Source organism: Diabrotica virgifera, chromosome 8, assembly GCF_917563875.1.
Source record: "Diabrotica virgifera virgifera chromosome 8, PGI_DIABVI_V3a".
NCBI lineage: Eukaryota > Metazoa > Arthropoda > Insecta > Coleoptera > Chrysomelidae > Diabrotica > Diabrotica virgifera.
The window spans coordinates 60879307-60898886 of record NC_065450.1 but is presented as its reverse complement, the minus strand read 5'-3'; the positions used below and the strand labels follow the sequence as shown (position 1 = coordinate 60898886).

The following is a 19580-nucleotide window of genomic DNA, read 5'->3' as shown; positions in this document are numbered from 1 at the left end:
TGTTGACCACTTCGGTAGTGACAGTGAAAAAAACACGGTATCGCCATATGTTACGTTCATTTGCTGGACTGTAACACATATAGGTATTTGTTACATATGTTGCATTTAGTAATTTTTTAAAGGGGGCTCCATTTCCAACCCTGCAGGGGGGCCCCGATGGAGTTTGTTACGCCACTGGAAGGACTAGGTCATCAGAGATATCAAAGTTCTGAAAGGAGAAACTGGAGGGAACTACGCACATATCGAAATAAGTGGAAGAAAATTTTAACGAAAGCCAAGTCACACAACAAACATTGACAACACACAAGTGGAATGCTGAGTGATTCACCGCAATAAACGAATCAGAGGGCTCTAAGTAAGAGCGGCAAACATTCCGTAAGGCCTTCATGGTGATGATATAACTATATTAACTTATAATTTCTGATCTGTCGCCTGTAGCCCCTAGAGAGCGCGTTTCCATGTGGGCGGATATGGGAACTCCCTCCCCAGCATTAGACAGCTGATGGGTAGATGGGAAATAAAATACCACTCGCGAACGAACAGGCAGGGTAGGTGAGTTTTTCTAGCTGCAGTATAAGCCACTCACATAGGAGAAGGATACTCTGATGTAAAATCCCTGGCCCCCTAGGTTGGGGGTTGAGACACCGGGCTATCTCCTCGTTAGTCATAAAACACGTACAATTTTAAAAAGTCTAACCAAAGCATCGGAACAAAAGATTCAAAACACAGTAGATGAAAACTGTAAAAAAACGGTTAATGAATTTTTGTACATGGAATGTGCATGGAATAAAGAAATCATGTCAGAACTCAAAAATGCTAAGGCAGATATCGCGGTGCTTACGGAAACTAAAAAGAACGGTAGGGGTTCCGAAAAGTGGGGTCACTATGACCTATTCTATAGTGCAGTGACTTAAGACCAAAGAACACAACAAGGAGCTGCTATTGTTATTCGCAAAATTTTAACAATAGCCATACTAGGAGTATATGGAATTAACGATAACGCATTGATAAACAGTAAACATAAATTCTTCGAACAACTGAATAAGGAAATTTTAAAAGTAGGAACATCTAGGGAGATCATACTTCTAGGTGACTACAATATCAGAGTTGGACGGGAATTGAACAACAAATTGGTAGAAGCACACGGTGAAAATACCAGAAATGATAATGGAGCCAGAATAAACATGCACTCAAAATAACATAAATATTACATGGATTGTATCCACACCGCGATATACATAAGTGTGGATATTCTGGAAAAATTGAAAGGATATTTCAAAAAATTATTAAAAGAACAAAAACCAGAATTTACTAACAAGGAAGACAACACGATAGGTATACATATAAATTCATCACCATTACAAGTAAGTAAGCCAGAGATGAAGGAAATAACCAAATCCCTAAAAATGTAAAATCCCCTGGTCTTGGTGACATCCCTGTTACCCTAGACTGTGGGTGAAAAATAGGTCGATTTCAGGATATAATTCAGGAATTTTTGAAACCTATCAGGTATTGTAAAGGACGATGCCAGGAATAACTTCTACTAAAATGTAACCAAAAATATTGTGCGCTTTTTTTTTAATTGCGATTTTCATTTGTTAAATTTGCAATTTTTATTGATTTTTAATTTTGTAGCTTAGGATATTGATTTTAGAGAAAAACTCTTTAATAGAAAGTTGTAGTAAATTAAAAAACTTACAATTTGAGCTATGGTAAGTTTAATTTCGTTAATTGGTTATTGCAAAACAGCCTGCGAAAGGTCCAAAATGGCCGTTTTTTACAATTGCATTATTTATTGTACAAATATTTTTTTTCTTAAAGCTTTAAAATGAATATCTATCAATTCCAAACATAAAAAAATTGTAAAGCCAGATTAACGAATTTGTTGCTTAGATATTATAAATTATTTATCCCAAGAGGTCAAATGTCGAAGGCTATAACTTTTTGAAAAAAAATCGTAGAGAGTTGGTGAAACATCTAATCTCATTCTAAAGAGTTATATTTTCATATTCTGATGTAAATAAATGCGTAAAACATTTTTAAACCTCTAATTTTTGGATTTGAAAATAAGGGGGCAAATTTCGTTATAAACATTTAGAGCTGAAGCGGCCCTGTACATCCTATGAGTTTTTAACTTACAGATTATTGTTGCTGAAGATGGAACAAAGATTTATAAAAAAATAAAAAATTTCTACGACCAACTGAAGCCGAGCTAATTTTTGGGATTGAAAATAAGGGGGCAAATTTCGTTATAAACATTTAGAGCTGAAGCGGCACTGTACATCCTATGAGTTTTTAACTTACAGATTATTGTTGCTGAAGACAAAACGAAGATTTATAAAAAAATAAAAATTTTCTACAACCAACTGAAGCCAAGATAATTGTTTTTTTTTTCTCAAGTCGTAGTGCCTTTATTTACAACAATTAAGAAATTATTTTACAGTCATTGACTAAACAAAGACTATTATCTTAAAATAAAAATTATTATAAAATATAATTACATTTAATTATTAAAAATTATTTTTAAAATCGGTGCTTTTGCGAGCGGCCGGATTTTGCAAATCGCCCGGCTAGCTTCAAATCCGAGCGGTCGGAAAATTTTTACGTAACTTGTATTAAATTTTGACAGAAAACAATTTATTAATATTACCATTATAATATACAGTCTATTTACCACTGTATTTGTTTTTCTTGATAAACTTTTATATGTGAAATTTCATATCTGAAAAAATAATATTACAAAAATGATACATATATATGAAATATATAATTATATTTTTAATCTTTTCATTGTTATATAAATATATTAATAATAATGTTATTTCTTACTATAATATACAATATAAAACTTTTTCTTCTTGTAGTGACTATTCTTTTTGGATTTCACATATAAAAGTTTATCAAGAAAAACAAATACAGTGGTAAATAGACTGTATATTATAATGGTAGTATTATTAAATTGTTTTCTGTCAAAATTTAATACAAGTTACGTAAAAAATTTTCGAGGCGCGGATTTGAAGCGAGCCGGGCGATTTGCAAAATTCGGCCGCTTGCAAAAGCACCGATTTAAAAAATAATTTTTAATAATTAAATGTAATTATATTTTATAGTAATTTTTATTTTAAGATAATATAAGTCTTTCTTTAGTCAATTACTGTAAAATAATTTCTTAATTGTTATAAATAAAGGCACTATGATTTAAGAAAAAAAAAACAATTTTCTCGGCTTAAGTTGGTTGTAGATAATTTTATTTTTTTTATAAATCTTCGTTTCGTCTTTAGCAACAATAATCTATTAGTTAGAAACTCATAGGATATACAGGGCCGCTTCAGCTCTAAATGTTTATAATGAAATTTGCCCTCTTATTTTCAAACCCCAAAAATTATCTCGGCTTCAGTTGGTCGTAGAAATTTTTTATTTTTTAATAAATCTTCGTTTTATCTTCAGCAACAATAATATGTAAGTTAAAAACTCATAGGATGTAGAGGGCCGCTTCAGCTCTAAATGTTTATAACGAAATTTGCCCCCTTATTTTCAAATCCAAAAATTAGAGGTTTAAACATGATTTTCGCATTTATTTACATCATAATATGAAAATATAACTCTTTAGAAGGAGATTGGATGTTTCACCAACTTTCTACGATTTTTTTTTAAGTTATAGCCTTCGACATTTGACCTCTTGGGATAAACAATTTATAATATCTAAGCAACAAATTCGTTAATCTGGCTTTACAATTTTTTTTTATGTTTGGAATTGAAAGATCTTCATTTTAAATCTTTAAAAATAAATAAATTATGTGTACAATAAATAATGCAATTGTAAAAAACGGCCATTTTGGACCTTTCGCAGGCTGTTTTGCAATAACCAATTAACGAAATTAAACTTACCATAGCTCAAATTGTAGGTTTTTTAATTTACTACAACTTTCTATTAAAAAGTTTTTCTCTAAAATCAATATCCTAAGCTACAAAATTAAAAATCAATAAAAATTGCAAATTTAACAAATGACAATCGCAATTAAAAAAAAGCGCGCAATATTTTTGGTTACATTTTAGTAGAAGTTATTCCTGGCATCGTCCTTAACAACACCTGATAGGTTTCAAAAATTCCTGAATTATATCACGTTTTTTCACCCACAGCCTGGGGTATGTAGAATTAGTGAAAGCCGGTACAAAGTCCAGGAAGCTAAGCTAACAAAACTCATTCAATTTTACAAAATTTACAAGATTTACAAAAGACAAATGACAGTGTGCCCCTCAGCGAACTATGGTCAACCTTACAGCAAACCAACATATAAACATGGTTTTATCAAAGCTCTTCAAAGTCTGCATAATGGAACGACTGCAAAAATTAAAACTCGATCAAGGATGTCTGAGGGATTTAAGGTCACAAAAGAACTAAATCAGGGTTACTGTATCTTGCCTACCATTTTCAAAATTTATCTGGAACAAGCACTAGATCTGTGGAAAAGAAAATGTAATGGCATGTGAATCCCTCTCAATGACGAGACAACACTATACACTTTATGTTTCGCTGATGACCAAATTCTGATTTCTCAGGGTCATGACGATTTAATATCATAAATTTAAATAAAACATCTAACGTTGTTTTATAATGTTTATTTTCTATTATATTATAAAATTAGTTAAATTTTTTTAATGCCTCAATAAGTATCGTAGACTCCTTGTCCATACTTACCAAATATTTGTTTGTCATAAAACTTCAACTCTTTTAAATACGGATTTATAATATATCTGTTTTTGTAATCAATATTAAATAATAATGGACGTGGTGTGATCGATGCAGGCAACCAAACGATATTGTCCAAGGTTGAGGTTGGCAGAGGAATCGGTTTTCTAAAAAATAATTTTTTTTTTAAACTATTATATCAAAGTAAGTTATCAATCGAAGTAGCAGACAAAACGACAATAAATATTGTCTCCATACCACCAGATTGACAACAGGTGGAATACTTTCTTTGGTTACACCTCCTGAGATTTTCAAAATTTATAAATCAAACAGGATGCCAAGGAAATTAAGATGAGATAATTTTAAATAATTTACAACTCATCTGATCAGAGTGGTAAAAGTTCCAACAAGAAAGATTCCTTAAGGTGATACAGTAGCGATCAACAGGTAGCCAAAACTCGTTCCAAGATTGCGGCTGTAATTTTGAATATTTTTTCGAGATATTTGGCACACGTATTCGTAATATAATAAAGAATGGCGGTACAGAGCCCAATTTGAAAAATATATTAATATGTGGAAATTACTCTGAAATTAAATACAATATTAAAAAAACGAGCATCTACCGCCATTAAGAAGAACAAAAAAATACACTTTCTTCAAATAAACTTTTTTATCCGATGCCTAGATTTTGTGTCATTTTGGAACTACTAATGAAATAAAAAATTTTAGTAGTTCCAAAATGAAATAATCTTGGAACGCGTTTTCGCTACCTGTTGATCGCTACTATTTCCTCTTAATACTCCAACAAAAAAATAAATGAATTAAAAATGTATAAACATTTTCAATTTCTTTGCAACACGAAAATGCAGCAGCTGCATAATACTCTGGTTAAGTCGGAGAGTGCAGGAAGAGTCTATACCCGTTTCGGAGGTCTTTTTCCCCTCACCAGTAGTCCCATATCGTCTTCTCTCCGATTTCTCCAGGTATCACACTTTGGGCATTTCCGTATTGCAAAGAAAGAAATGTCACGGATGAACTAGAGCCATCTACCGAAAAACAAAGTAAGTTATCAATCGAAGTAGCACAGAAAACGACAATAAATATCGTTCATATACCACCAGATTGACAACAGGTGGAATACTTTTTTTGGTTACACCTCCTGAGATTTTCAAAACTTATAAATCAAACAGGATACCGAGGAAATTAAGAGAGAATTTTAAATAATTCACAACTTATCTGCTCAGCGTGGTAAAAGTTCCAACAGGAAAGATTCCTTAATGCTCCTACAAAAGAGTAAATGAATTAAAATGTATAAACATTTTCAATTTCTTTGCAACACGAAAATGCAGCAGCTGCATAATACTCTGGTTAAACATACTCCTGTATGATTTATAATTTTTGAAAATCTCTGGAGGTTGTAACCAAAGAAAGTATTCCACCTGTTGTCAATCTGGTGATAGGGGAACGATATTTATTGTCGTTTTCTGTGCAACTTCGATTAATAACTTACTTTGTTTTTCGGTAGATGGGTCTAGTTCATCCGTGACATTTCTTTCTTTGCAAGTCGGAAAGGCCCAAAGTTTGATGCCTGGAGAAATCGGAGAGAAGACGATATGGGACTACTGATGAGGGGAAAAAGACCTCCGAAACGGGTTATAGACTCTTCCTGCACTCTCCGATTTAGGGATTGCAATCCAGCAGCATTTTCAATCCAGCTGGATTTTTGCAACATTGGCCTGAATCCAGCTGGACCCAGCGCGGATCCAGCAAAATGTGGAATCAAAATAAAAACACGATTTTAATGTTTTTTTTTTTTGTCTGTATGCTAAATTTCTAAACAACAGAAACATGAATTATTTAGTTTTATGGATACCTTAACCCGCGAGTAGTCGCGCGGTGAGATAGAATCTCAATTTTTATCCTTTTTCGCGATAACTTGATGTAAAATTTTGCAATTTTGAAAAAATTTCGTAAGTGCCTCGAGGAAGGGTATAGTAATGCGTACGAATTTTTTTTCTTCTTCTTCTTTTTGTGGAATTTATGGCTTTGGGGAGAGCCAATTAGCTTTAACCCGCGAGTAGTCGCGACGTTAGATAGAATCTCACATTTCATCTTTTTCGTAATACAGTAAAACCTGTCAGTAACGGCCACTAAAAATGAAAGAACTATTGGCCGATATAGAAAGGTGGCTGCTATTGCCACTTTTTGTAGTCTACATATAATTGGTTTGGGAAATTTTTTTACTGGCCTTTAGGACAGGTGGCCGTTAACACAGGCGGTGGCAGGTGGCTGCACAGACGTATTCTAAAAATACCATGGACGGCTATGCTGACAAATGTGGCAGTCCTTAAGAGAGCAAATGCTACCCGCGAGCTGCTTGATAACATCAAATATAGAAAGATGGCCTATTTTGGACACGTAGTAAGGGGAGGCCGGTATAATATTCTTCAACTTATTATGATGGGTAAAATCGAAGGACGCAGAGGAATTGGTAGAAAGCAGGCCTCTTGGTTGAAGAATATCCGGGAGTGGACAGGAATAAAGAAAGCAGAACCCCTATTTAGAATAGCTCGAGACAGAGACAGTTTCGCCATGTTAATCGCCAACGTCAAGGGGACTTGATAGGTCACGTTAAGAAGAAGAAGGCCGTTAACACAGGTTTTACTGTACAGTAAAATTTGTCAGTAACGGCCACTAAAAATAAAAGAACTATTGGCCGATATAGAAAGGTGGACGGTATTGCCAGTTTTTGTAGTCTACATATAATTGGTTTGGGAAATTTTTAAACTGACCGTTAGGACAGGTGGCCGATGTTGGCAGGTGGCCGTTAACACAGGTTTTTTATTAAAATTGTTAGAAATATATATTTTCAATATAAAAAGTACAAAAAAATAGTACAAAAAACAAAAATAAAAAAAAATAGTACAGGATAAAATAGTACAATAGTTGTTTTAAATTCGTATTTTGAGATAAAATCTCACACGCGACTATTGACGTTACAGAAGTGAGCGCGACTACTCCCGGGTTAAAAACATAGGCTTTAACTACTTCGCACAGACTGCACATATAGCCGGTTGCAGAGAAAGCCCTTCCGGCCTCTGTGCTGGACGGTTTTCAGGTCATCAAATAGTCATAGACCATTGACAATCGATCGCCTTTCACTCCTTCGGGCTCATAAACCGCCATATCCTTTTCCAAAATCTTTTCGTAATCTTTTTGAGAATCAGTTTTTTGGCTATAAATGATTTCTCTTTATCGTTTCAATTCAATCTCAAGTTCTTGTTCTAAAGTAAAATTCACAGGCTCTGGATTAGTAGGCCCATCTTCTTCCATTATCTCTTGCACTGGTTCCACAGTTACTTGTTTATTTATACAAATCAACAAATTTTTCATCTCTTGTCGCATTGCATTCTTTTTCGGCATGGAGAAGTAACCAGGATTGTTTAGTCCTTCGTCATACTTTTTTTGATTTTATAAACACACTAATGTACCTGTAATAGACGCCGTTCCGTGATTCTTTTGCGTAGTGCTTCCGATAGATCGGCACTACGGCTAAAGTCCTGGCTATTTAGTTTGCCTAAGACAAATTTCATGGTTGTGTCGGCAGTTATCAAAGTGTACTCTATTCTGTAAAGAGCTTCTACAGCCGGTTAAAAGTGGCGATTATTGACCACTCGCCTGCAGAGAATTTTATCGCAGAATCAATGTATATCAACACTTTATCGATGCAAACTTTTAAGCTATAGAAACTTTCCAGCATACTGAGCTACTGCCAGCGCGATAGAATGGCAAGTTGCCGACTAACGGCTTTGAATAAAGAGGCTAATGAATACATTAAGTAACTTATTTCGAATTTGACACGTTTGCGGATCCGCGCTGCTGGATCCAGAATGATTTTCTGGATCCAGCATGTGAAAAAAAGCGCTGGATCCAGCTGGATTGCTGGATGCTGGATCCAGCAATTGCAATCTCTACTCCGATTTAACCAGAGTATTATGCAGCTGCTGCACTTTAGTGTTGCAAAGAAATTGAAAATGTTTATACATTTTTAATATTATATCATTTGTTGCTATAGGCCTGGATCCCGCATATCAAAAAAAGTTTATTAATAGCAAGTTGAAAATTTGTTTTTCATGGCTGAAGAAGAATGTCATGGCTGAAAAATCTAAAGCAATGGTTTGGAAATTTGACTACATCATTATTCAGAGCTAGAAGAAAAAAATTGTTAACAGCTTAACGGTGACTAATCGGACAAACTTTGATGTACGGGAACAGTGGAACAGGGGAAGTTTTAATTGTGAAACAGGTTACAGGTTTCGAATGTCAGACTACCAAAACGTCCCATGTATTTTGTTGGACAGAACTTGCAATTGATTTGTTACCCTCTCGTTAAACTCTCATGCAAAAAATCAGACTGCTATACAGGGTGTAACAAAAATACAGGTCATAAATTAAATCACATATTCTGGGACCAAAAATAGTTCGATTGAACCTAACTTACCTTAGTACAAATATGCACACAAAAAAAAGTTACAGCCCTTTGAAATTACAAAATGAAAATTGATTTTTTCCTATATATCGAAAACTATTTGAGATTTTTTAATGAAAATGGACATGTGGCATTCTTATGGCATGAACATCCTAAAAAGAAATTATATTCAAATTTGTGCAGCCCATAAAAATTTTATGGGGGTTTTGTTCCTTTAAACCCCCCCAAACTTTTATGTGCGTCCCAATTAAATTATTTTTGTAGTACCATTAGTTAAACACAATGTTTTTAAAACTTTTTTGCCTCTTAGTACTTTTTCGATAAACCAGGTTTAATCAAGATGCGGCTTCTTTTTTAATATGTTTACATAAAAATTTTATGGGGGTTTTGTGCCTTTAAACCCTCCAAATGTTTGTGTACGTTCCAATTAAACTATTATTGCTGTACCATTAGTTAAACACAGTGTCTTTAAAACTTTTTTGAATCTTAGTATTTTTCAGATAAGGCACCTTTTATTGAGATGTGGCTTCTTTTTTAATATGGTTCAAAGTATACCTCAAATTGTAATTTATAAATAAAGGGCCTAGCCGGGTAAGATGATAAAAAGTGCCCCCAACTCGATTCGAATTCCATATAGGTCACCGTTTAGCATATATAGTGAAACTCACTTTCTGAAATTTTTAGCCCCCTAGGTGGTCATGTGACCCACCTAGAGCCTAATTAGGGTTTTTCTGTTTTTATTTTTTATCTCAGCCGCATCGAGAACTAGCGAAAAACTTTAAATAAAAAAGTTGTAAGCTTTAAAAAGTTCTGTGTCACAAATTGAACGCGGAATTCAAAAACGATTGTTAATTTAAAATATGTCAGTGGCGTACTATCTTTTTACTTCAAAAAGTTCAGACCATTACATCTATTCGCGCCAATGATAAATATAAAATTCTTAATTGTATGTCAAAAAATGCACAACAACTACATCTTAAAACTCGCCAAATTCTATTACAATGTTGCCAGTAGTTTCGGCAAAATCGTAAAAAATGTGTTAAATTTTGTTTTCTTCAACGCCCTGTATCTTGAAAATGGATGGCATTACAAAAAATTTTTATTAAGCAAACCCCAATTATTTTTCAGTTTTTTACCTATACTAGTGATGGTGTTACCTTTTTGGAAAAATATGTATAAAATTGTATCAAATAACGAAAAAAAAAGACCGAAAAAATGCGGGATTTTTATTTTTAAAGCTGCGTTTCACCAATTTTAAAAATTTGAAAAAATTTAGGGTGAAACATTATACAAAAATACACGTTATATATTTTTTTCGTGAAAACGAATGTCTTAGTTATTTTTTTATACTCATTTAAAATTTTAAAACCGTTCTAAAATTTAAATTTCCTGCCAAAAATAAAAAAAAATTTCGGACAGAACTTTTTAAAGCTTACAACTTTTTTATTTAAAGTTTTTCGCTAGTTCTGTATGCGGCTGAGATAAAAAATAAAAACATAAAAACCCTAATTAGGCTCTAGGTGTGTCACATGACCACCTAGGGGGCTAAAAATTTTAGAAAGTGAGTTTCACTGTATATGCTAAACGGTGACCTATATGGAATTCAAATCGAGTTGGGGGCACTTTTCATATCATCTTACCCGGCTAGTCCCTTTTCATATTATTACCAAGTCTCTAAAATCGTACTTAACAGTACACAAATATGTGGTAGATTTGACAAAATATTCAAAATATCTCAAAAAAACTAACTTTTCGAAAAAGTACTAAGAAGCAAAAAAGTTTTAAAAACATTGTGTTTAACTAATTGTGCCACAATGATAATTTAATTGGAACGTACACAAAAGTTTGGGGGGGGTTTAAGGGAACAAAACCCCCATAAAATTTTTATGGGGTACACAAATTTCACTATAATTTTTTTTTCAGATGTTCCTATCATAAGAATGTCACATGTCCGTTTTCAATAAGAAACCTCACATGGAGTTCGATCCATTGAAAAAAATCAATTTTTATTTTGTAAATTCAAAGGGCTGTAACTTTTTTTAGGTGCAAATTTGTACTAAGGTAAGTTAGGTTCAATCAAACTATTTTTGGTCCCAGAATATGTGATTTAATTTATGTCCTGTATTTTTGTTACACCCTGTATATCAACAACATAATTCGTATCATTTGACAAGTTCTATGTGTCGAACTTATTAAAATGCCCAACATATATTTGTCGGACAAACATTTTTTCATATATTATATAAAGTTTGCTATTGAATAAACTTAGAAAACTGTAGAGCATAAAAGTAGGAACCAGTACTTTGAGTTTTTAAAAAAAAATTATTGTAGTTTACTAACGGATTGCTTAAAGAAAACAAAGTTTTCATCAAAATTTGTTGAAAGTAATGAAAATGGATAATTTTCCTTTGATATACTAAATATTTAAAAGGGACAATTTTAATTTGATGTGCTTTTTGTTGAAACAAAAGAAATTTTAAGAACTTCAGTTAAGTATCAAAAAGTCCCTCCTCTAGCAGCTATAACAGCTCTCAAATGACGAGGCATGCTTTGGATCAGATTTTGGATCACATTCTGGGGAAAATTGTTCCAGTTGTGCACCAATATATCGCGAAGCTCTCTTGAATTTCTCGGGGTCTTCACATGACTCCGTAAACGTCTCTTCATGTCATCCCAAGCATGTTTTATGGGATTGATATCTGGACTGCGGGCAGTCTAAACAAAACATGTGATTTGAGACTCATCTGATCAATAACTCTCTGAGCAGTGTGACACTATGCATTATCATGCATAAATGCTGCGTCTATTAAACGTTGTGTGTAAAAAAGGTTCTCAATAAAGACAAACTCCGTGCGAGCGTCAAACGATGCGTGGCCAGCAGCAGGCAGGAGAAGACCCTCGTGGCTCAAAAATCTGCGGAAGTAGTTTGGGCTTATATCAGTCGAACTATTCAGAAGTGCCGTAAGCAAGATCAGAATTGCCATGTTAATAGCCAGTAGGGTGGTGCGAAAAAAGTCAAGTTAATAATTCCGTGTCGCTATAGTGAAAAGTTGCGATTGGTAATTACAAGAAAAACTAAAAAATAATTATTCAAATCGGACTTTATCTTCCGATCCCGCAACGGGCCTAAAGGTTATGGAAAAAATGTTTTACCTTTTTTTCAAAAATTTTTATTTATCCTCAATGTACGTTTTATTTATCGCTATAGTAAAATTTATTTACCGTTTGTATGTTTGAGTAATAAAAAAAATAGTTTTACACAGTTAACGAATATATTCCGATTCCGCGAGGTCAATCAAAATCTATAAAAAATTGAAATTTTTTATGATTTTGATAGATTAAAAAATATTTAGTTTTAGTCTCATTTTTCTGGTACATTGTGAAGCTCTTCGCTTGTTTAGATATTGTATGACAATATTTAAGCAAACCCAGAACTCACAACGAAGAGGTGGTTTTACTTATATGTAGGTACAATGACACCCTTCTCTCCAACCAACCAATAAGTGTATCTTTTACATTATTTACAAATGTATATTTCTTTTTGATCTAAATGTGTCCAGCTTTTAAACGCCAACTTTGTATTGTGATTTGGTGGTAAAATCTCGCACATGTATCTTGATCTAAATGTTGCCCTGATGAATCCACCTCTTGAGTGGGAGCCACGACCCACATACGAGTACATTAGAACGATACAACCAACGTGACCAACTTTCCGCACTGCTCGACACCTTGCGGGCGGCATGGATAGTTTTGTGCATTCCAGTCTGGCATGATGTAATGTAGGAACTTATATCTTCATTTGAAACTTTGCAAAGATCTGATGGATAAGATAGTTTTTCAACATTTCAATCTATTATTTCAGTGTAGTCCTGTGCTTCAAAATTTAAAGTAAGAAGAATGAAATTTGTAATACTTTAGCCCTTTGCTTTAGTCTGTCCGGCTTTTAACGCTCTACTTAACCCTAGCTCTCTAATGTGTTTCCTTTCTCCCTAATACTTGAAATTTTGAAGCACAGGACCAAACTAAAATAATAGACTGGAATGTTGCTAAACTATCTTCTCCACCACTTCTTCGAATAGTTTCAAATAAAGATATAAGTTATTGCATTACATCTGGTGACATGCCAGACTGGAATGTACAAAACTATCCCTGCCACACGCAAGCTGACGACCGGTGCGTAGAGTTGGTCACGGAAGCATCGTCTAATGTCTAATGTATGTGGGCCCCAATCAAGAGATGGATTCATCAGGGCAACACTTAAATCAAGGCCCATGCTGCCAGATTTTACCACCAAATCATAATACAAAGTTGGCGTTTAAAAGCTGGACACAAAAAGATCTAAAAGAAATGTACATATATGTAAATAATGCAAAAAACACACACTCATTCACTATCATTGGTTGGTTGGAGAGAAGGGTGTGGGTGGAGCTAGAAGTGCAATCACCTCCTCGTTGTGAGTTCCGGGTTGTTTAAATTGTCATACAATATCTAAACAAGCGAAGAGCGTCACAATGTAACAGAAAAATGAGGTAACTAAATGATTTTAATTTATCAAAATCATCAAAAATTTCATTTTTTTATAGATTTTCATTGACCTTGCGGGATCGTAAGATATTCATTAAATTCGCAAAACTATGTTTTTTATTACTAAACCATGCAAAATGTAAATAAATTTTACTATAGAGATACATAAAACCTACATGGAGGTTATATATAAATTTTTGAAAAAAAGGTAAAATTTCATTTTTTTCATAATCTTTAGACCCGTTGCGGTATCATAAGATAAAGTCCATTTTGAATAATTCTTTTTTTGTTTTTATTGTAATTACCAATCGCAACTTTTTCGCACTATAGCGACACGGAATTATCAACTTGACTTTTTCGCACTACCCTAATAGCCAATAGCCAACTTTAGCAACATACACATACACAGCACTAAAAAAAATCGTGTATTATCCCTGCCAAGTGTTCTCGTGAAAAATTCAATCTGGTTCAAAATTTTAGCTGGAACTTTGCTTCTACTAGATCCATATACTTCATAAATAATACAGCATTTTTTTCCTTTTTTTTTGTGGGCCACATTTTTGAAAATTTTTTCTCAAATAACTCGAAAATTTTGACTCTATAGAGCGAAAGTTGCTTAGAATTAGTCGATTTATCCATTTTCGGATTTATCTTGAACGTATGTTTTTTAGACCCAGAGGGGGTGGCTTTCAAATTAAAGTAACCCTGGGCTCAAATCCAATAATAAAGTAGGTGATAAAAGGAACCTAAATCAAAATTTTCAGTAGTAATTGCACAAGAGCTCTAAAATTCTATATTAATTTTAGAGTTCGAGTGCAATTTGTTGCGATTATTTCATGAATAAAACTGTTCAAAACCAAAATTTTATTGTAATTTATATATGTAAGTACCAATTAGTGAAATTAAACACACATTTGTTATAAATATGTATTTGACGGTTGAAAGTCATCACTTTTATAATTTTTAAAACATTTGTCATTAATATCACTGAATGTATTTTTTCGTAGCAACGAAGGGCACCTGACGTAATATGCTTAACGACGGGAGATTATCAAAAATTATCACTAGTAATACCACTAGAGGTCAAATTATTTCCGGAAATTTTCTAAAAATATTCATGATCAAAAAAAAATTTCCGGATATTAATTTGACTTCGCGTGGTATTCGGTAAGAAAATTCCACACCAAATTTGCATTTGAAAATCCAAAGCTGCATGAACAGATTAATAGCGCGCCATAGCTTTGTCAGCAATTATTTAGGCTTTCAAATTCGTAATTTCTACTCATTGTAGTTGCATGGGAATACCATTTCAAGATAGAAAATAGTATATTCTTCAATTTTACATAAGTTTTGAGTAACTACAAGTGATAGAAAATGAATCAAAACTAAATTATGTAAACAAATAAAAACCAGTCTGTCAAAAATGTTCTGTTATTGTAAACGTCAAAAAATTTCCACTATAATTCGCTGTTGGGTACCCCACGAGCAAAAAATTTCCGATAAAATACCTCCGTTGCCATGGTGATCTGTCAAAATAACGTATTTTGATTGGTTCAAAATTACAGGTGTGGAATTTTCACCTTAATTTGCATGTCTGTAGCTTTCTATTGGTCAGAATCTCATATGAATGAAATAATCAAGCAAATCCGTCGGGACTAGGAAAGTTACACTCCAAAAAGGTCATTTACTGGGCTAATCAGGGATTTAAAAGTATGAACAATTACAATAAAATACAACTTACCCGTATTTACAGAAATTGGACCACATTTTAACCATCTTGCTTCTCACTGCCAAATCTTTCTTAGAAAACGGTAAGTTAGCTTTAAATAAATAGTAGAGATCTTCAGAATGAACAGCACCTACAAATATTGTTATAATATATTTTACTTAATATTATATTCAAACTGGTATACCTTTAAGGTGGGTTGACACGATCCAAGTGAACTTAGTCCAAGAAATATCCAAGTCTATCTGGCGCTGCGTGCTTAACACTTGGAAGCTATTTTGATCGTGTCATCTATTCGTCCAAGTACACTTGTATCAACAGGTTTTATTTAAGTTGACTAGGACGCTGGCTAACTTTCTTGGATCCAAGTAGTGTCAACGGTTGGTTGAAAATGTACACTTGTACAAGTGCACTTGGTCCAATTTGGAATCCAAGTACACTTTTATCGTGTCAACGCGCTTTTAGATAAGAGTTTATATCGAGAAAGGTACAAGTACATTTTAAACTTTCATATTTTTTAACAATATTTGTGTTTGAGATCATCTTTAATACAAATGTTTTAACAGCTCATCAGGAGAAATAAATATAATATATTTATAAGGTTTATATTATAAGATTTATTTAGACCAACAGTCAAGAAACAGTCAGATACGGTACAGCCAAGTTCATCGCTGTGGTTTTCCAATGAAGTAATTCCCATGCGCGGGTACGGTACAGTCACAGACACAGTCAATGCCCATTCGATTATCTGCCAGCAATCAAGATTGTTGCATTCACAGGGTATTTTGTAGATGCAGTTTTTTGACATCTCCTGTGTGTTGTTCAGTTTGGTTTTGGACAGGATGGATCTAGGATGTTGGTTGTTAAATGTTGGTATGTTGTACTTATTCTATTTCTTTTTGAATTTTTTGATACTCTGTTTACATAATATGGTATTGATATCATCCTGAGTCCTTTTTTGGGTATAGCTGGATTGCTTGTGTTGTTTTGTTGTTTCCTTTCTTCTATCTTTTGGAATTCCTTGTTTATAAATGACACTGGAAAGTCATTTTTTGTGAAGACTTAGTTAGCAGTTCCTTTTTTTTTAAATGCCTTTTCGTTGGAACAGGTATTTTGGGTTCTATCGTATGATGATTTGATGATTCCTTTTTTGATGGTTACATTGTGGTTTGAGTGGAAATTTAAACACCTGTTGGTATGGATTGGCTTTCTATACACTTTGACTGCATATACTGTAACTTATTTGGTGATCAGCACATCAAGGAAAGGAAATAAATTGTTTTCCTCTTTTTCCATGGTGAATTGATTTATTCTTCTTTATTGTTGTTTTTGGTCACGAATTTATCCAATGCCTTTGGTCCATGAGACTAAATGGAATCACATTCTATATAAATATAATATTTAATACAAGTCAACAGTTTCAGAACGAAATATTTTGTTTTGTATTATAATATATAAAAGAAAACAAGCATATTTATGTAACTTTAGAATACCTAATATATCTTTAGAATTTACTTTTAAAATATTCCGACAAATAAAAATATACCTACTTACCGCTAAAATTATATCCAAGTGTCTTTTCAATATCTCCTTGGTAGCTAAATTGATACAAGTATGTATTGGGGACATATTTTTTAACATCAGCGACGAATCTATGGGGAGGTCGAATCATTTGATCAACATTAAACAACTAAAAATAAAACAGTTTGGTGATTTTTAATAAATTATAGATAAAATATTATTCATCATCTTGTCATGTTTTTAACGTATTTTCTGTATTTCTTATAATATGTATCTGTATTTTTACACAATGTGTGAATACATTTTTTAATATTATGCTTTTAGTGCAGTCACTGAAGGTGGATATGAACTATTATCTCTGAATAAGATTTTCCACTATTGATTTTCATGAAAATTTGTGACTGGTTAGTAGAGAATACCTCAAGAATTAAAAGTTATTGTGACGACTAATTTTACGAAATTCTTGCATAATTAAGTATATTTTATCTTTGTTTATGTTATCATAGGTTTGTCGAAAATATGCAAAGATTTTGATATCCATATCGTGCTCCCAATCTTTAGTTAATATTTGTTTTACGTTGAATAGCTGGTCAATAGACCGACCTGGTTTGGATCCGTTTGATCCTGTGATTTTTGTTCTCTGAACTGAAGTGACTTAATCTCTGACTTATGATCCACGTAAACCTCTTATAACTCACACAGAGTAAAGGATATACCCCTATCGTTTTTATAGCTAAGTTTGTCTCGCTTCTTATGGATTGGGCATATAATTGCTTTTTCCAGTCTCCTGAAATTTCTTCTGTGTTCCACAAGTCTGATATTTTTTTTAAAGGCTACTACACACTAAAATCAAAATATTAGCTTGATTTGATTACTAGTTATGCGTAAAGAATTATTATAATATTTATAAAATTTATCGATTTTTTAAATGGGCATTTCTCAAATATTGTCACATGATATAATATGAGGGTATACTTCCAAGGTAGCGATTTATTCTATTTATACCAAGGTATTAGTCTAATAGCTGATAATGGATTTTGCTCGTGATAAGTAATATGGGCAAACTATACGGGGATATGTTGAATTAGTTGTGTACATGATTTTCCCCTACGGGCGGAAACCAGAGTGGGGGACGAGGGTAGTTATAAGGGGTCAAAGTCGCGGTTTTTATTATTTTTTTTTGTGACGCTCATGATCGAGATAGTCCATCAAAATTTGGTAATAAGTAGAACATGACGTAATTAAGCAAAATCTCCAGGGGCCGAACGCTGCGTGGGGGACAAAGGGGTAGTGGGCAGGGGTGAATATAACATTTATAAGGGTTTTTTGTGACTTTCGGGATCGAGATGGTCCACACAAATTTGGGAATAAGTAGATCATGACGTAACTAAGCAAAATCTCCAGGGGAGGAACGCTGCTTGGGGGACAAAGGGTGGTGGACATCCCCATATAGTTTGTCCATATTACTTATCACGAGCAAAATCCGCTTCTATCTCTCTGACTATATTGATCTTGAACCTTCTGTTAACGAACTAACTAAAAATTAATTTTTTAAAGGAAACAATTTATACCTACATGTATTAAAGAATTATCCAGTGTGACAGTTGGTACATCACCCAGAAATTCCTTTCTAATTTTAAGTCCTGCCTCTGTTAAATTTTTGTTGGAAATAATACCTGCTGGTACAAAGTTTGTTGGATCTTGATTAAATGTTGCTACCGAAGCCGAAAGTGTTGCTGCAACAGAACATTTAGAAAAATATTAACGTAAATTAAAAAAACTAAATAATCATGTAAAAAAGTAAATAAAGGGATATAAGTATAACATACTAGTCAAAGGACCATAGAAGCTACAGAATAATAATATGTATATTATAATCTTGTTTAGTCGGTGGTCTCCAATAGACTCCGTACGCGGCGTACAACATCGTCACGCCGTAAGTCGTGTCTGTATTCTTAATACAATAGAATGAGAATATTATTTGGGGTCATGCTGCGGTCTCTTATCGTACGCCGAACGCAATATTATGAAACTGCTCTACGCGGTTCACATGCGGTAGTTTCCAGTACTTCCAGGCTTTCATCGATTGTCATTTGTTTCGAGCTTCTGTCATATATTGTATAATCTGTGTATAATATTAATATACACGGATTATACGACAAATGACAGAAGCTCGAAACAAATGACTGTGAATGAAAAGCCCTATAGGGTCAAGCTATAGCGTCGCGTTTGTATACTTATGTATGGCTTGTCAGCAACCTACAAAAATTTAGGACACTGCGTCGTTAGTTATCTTCGAGCATTGCAGCAAACGGCTGGTACACCTTTTAACATGGCGAAAAGAGTCAATTAATTACGCACGTAAGAAGTTATACTGTTATTTTATGATTTCAACGAAATCAATATATTTACTTTAAATAGTTTTTTGTATTGTATTTAACCCGAGAGCAGTCGCGCTCACTTCTGTCACGTAAGTAGTCGCGCGTAGAGAAAAAATCTCACAATACAAATTTAAAACAAATTTCTATTTTATAATATTTTTATTTACTTGATATGTTAAAAATATCTATTTCTAACAGTTTTAAAGCTAATTGGTTCTCACCAAAGACATAAATTCCACACAAAAAAAT

At 33.3% G+C, this 19580-nt stretch overlaps 1 protein-coding gene across 2 annotated transcripts in view; it reads right to left on the bottom strand.

The window, feature by feature from the left end:
* Positions 1–4605: 4605 nt before the first annotated feature.
* Positions 4606–19580, bottom strand: part of LOC126890497 (juvenile hormone esterase-like) — a 128336-nt gene continuing 113361 nt past the window's right edge. For both annotated transcript variants that reach the window (XM_050659479.1, XM_050659478.1), the window contains 4 exons: positions 18526–18686; positions 16984–17119; positions 15445–15562; positions 4606–4857 (listed from right to left, as the gene is read on the bottom strand). In XM_050659479.1, coding sequence (XP_050515436.1) covers positions 4665–4857; positions 15445–15562; positions 16984–17119; positions 18526–18686 — 608 coding nt within the window. In that variant the 3' untranslated portion in view covers positions 4606–4664. The remainder of the gene's footprint in view (positions 4858–15444; positions 15563–16983; positions 17120–18525; positions 18687–19580) is intronic.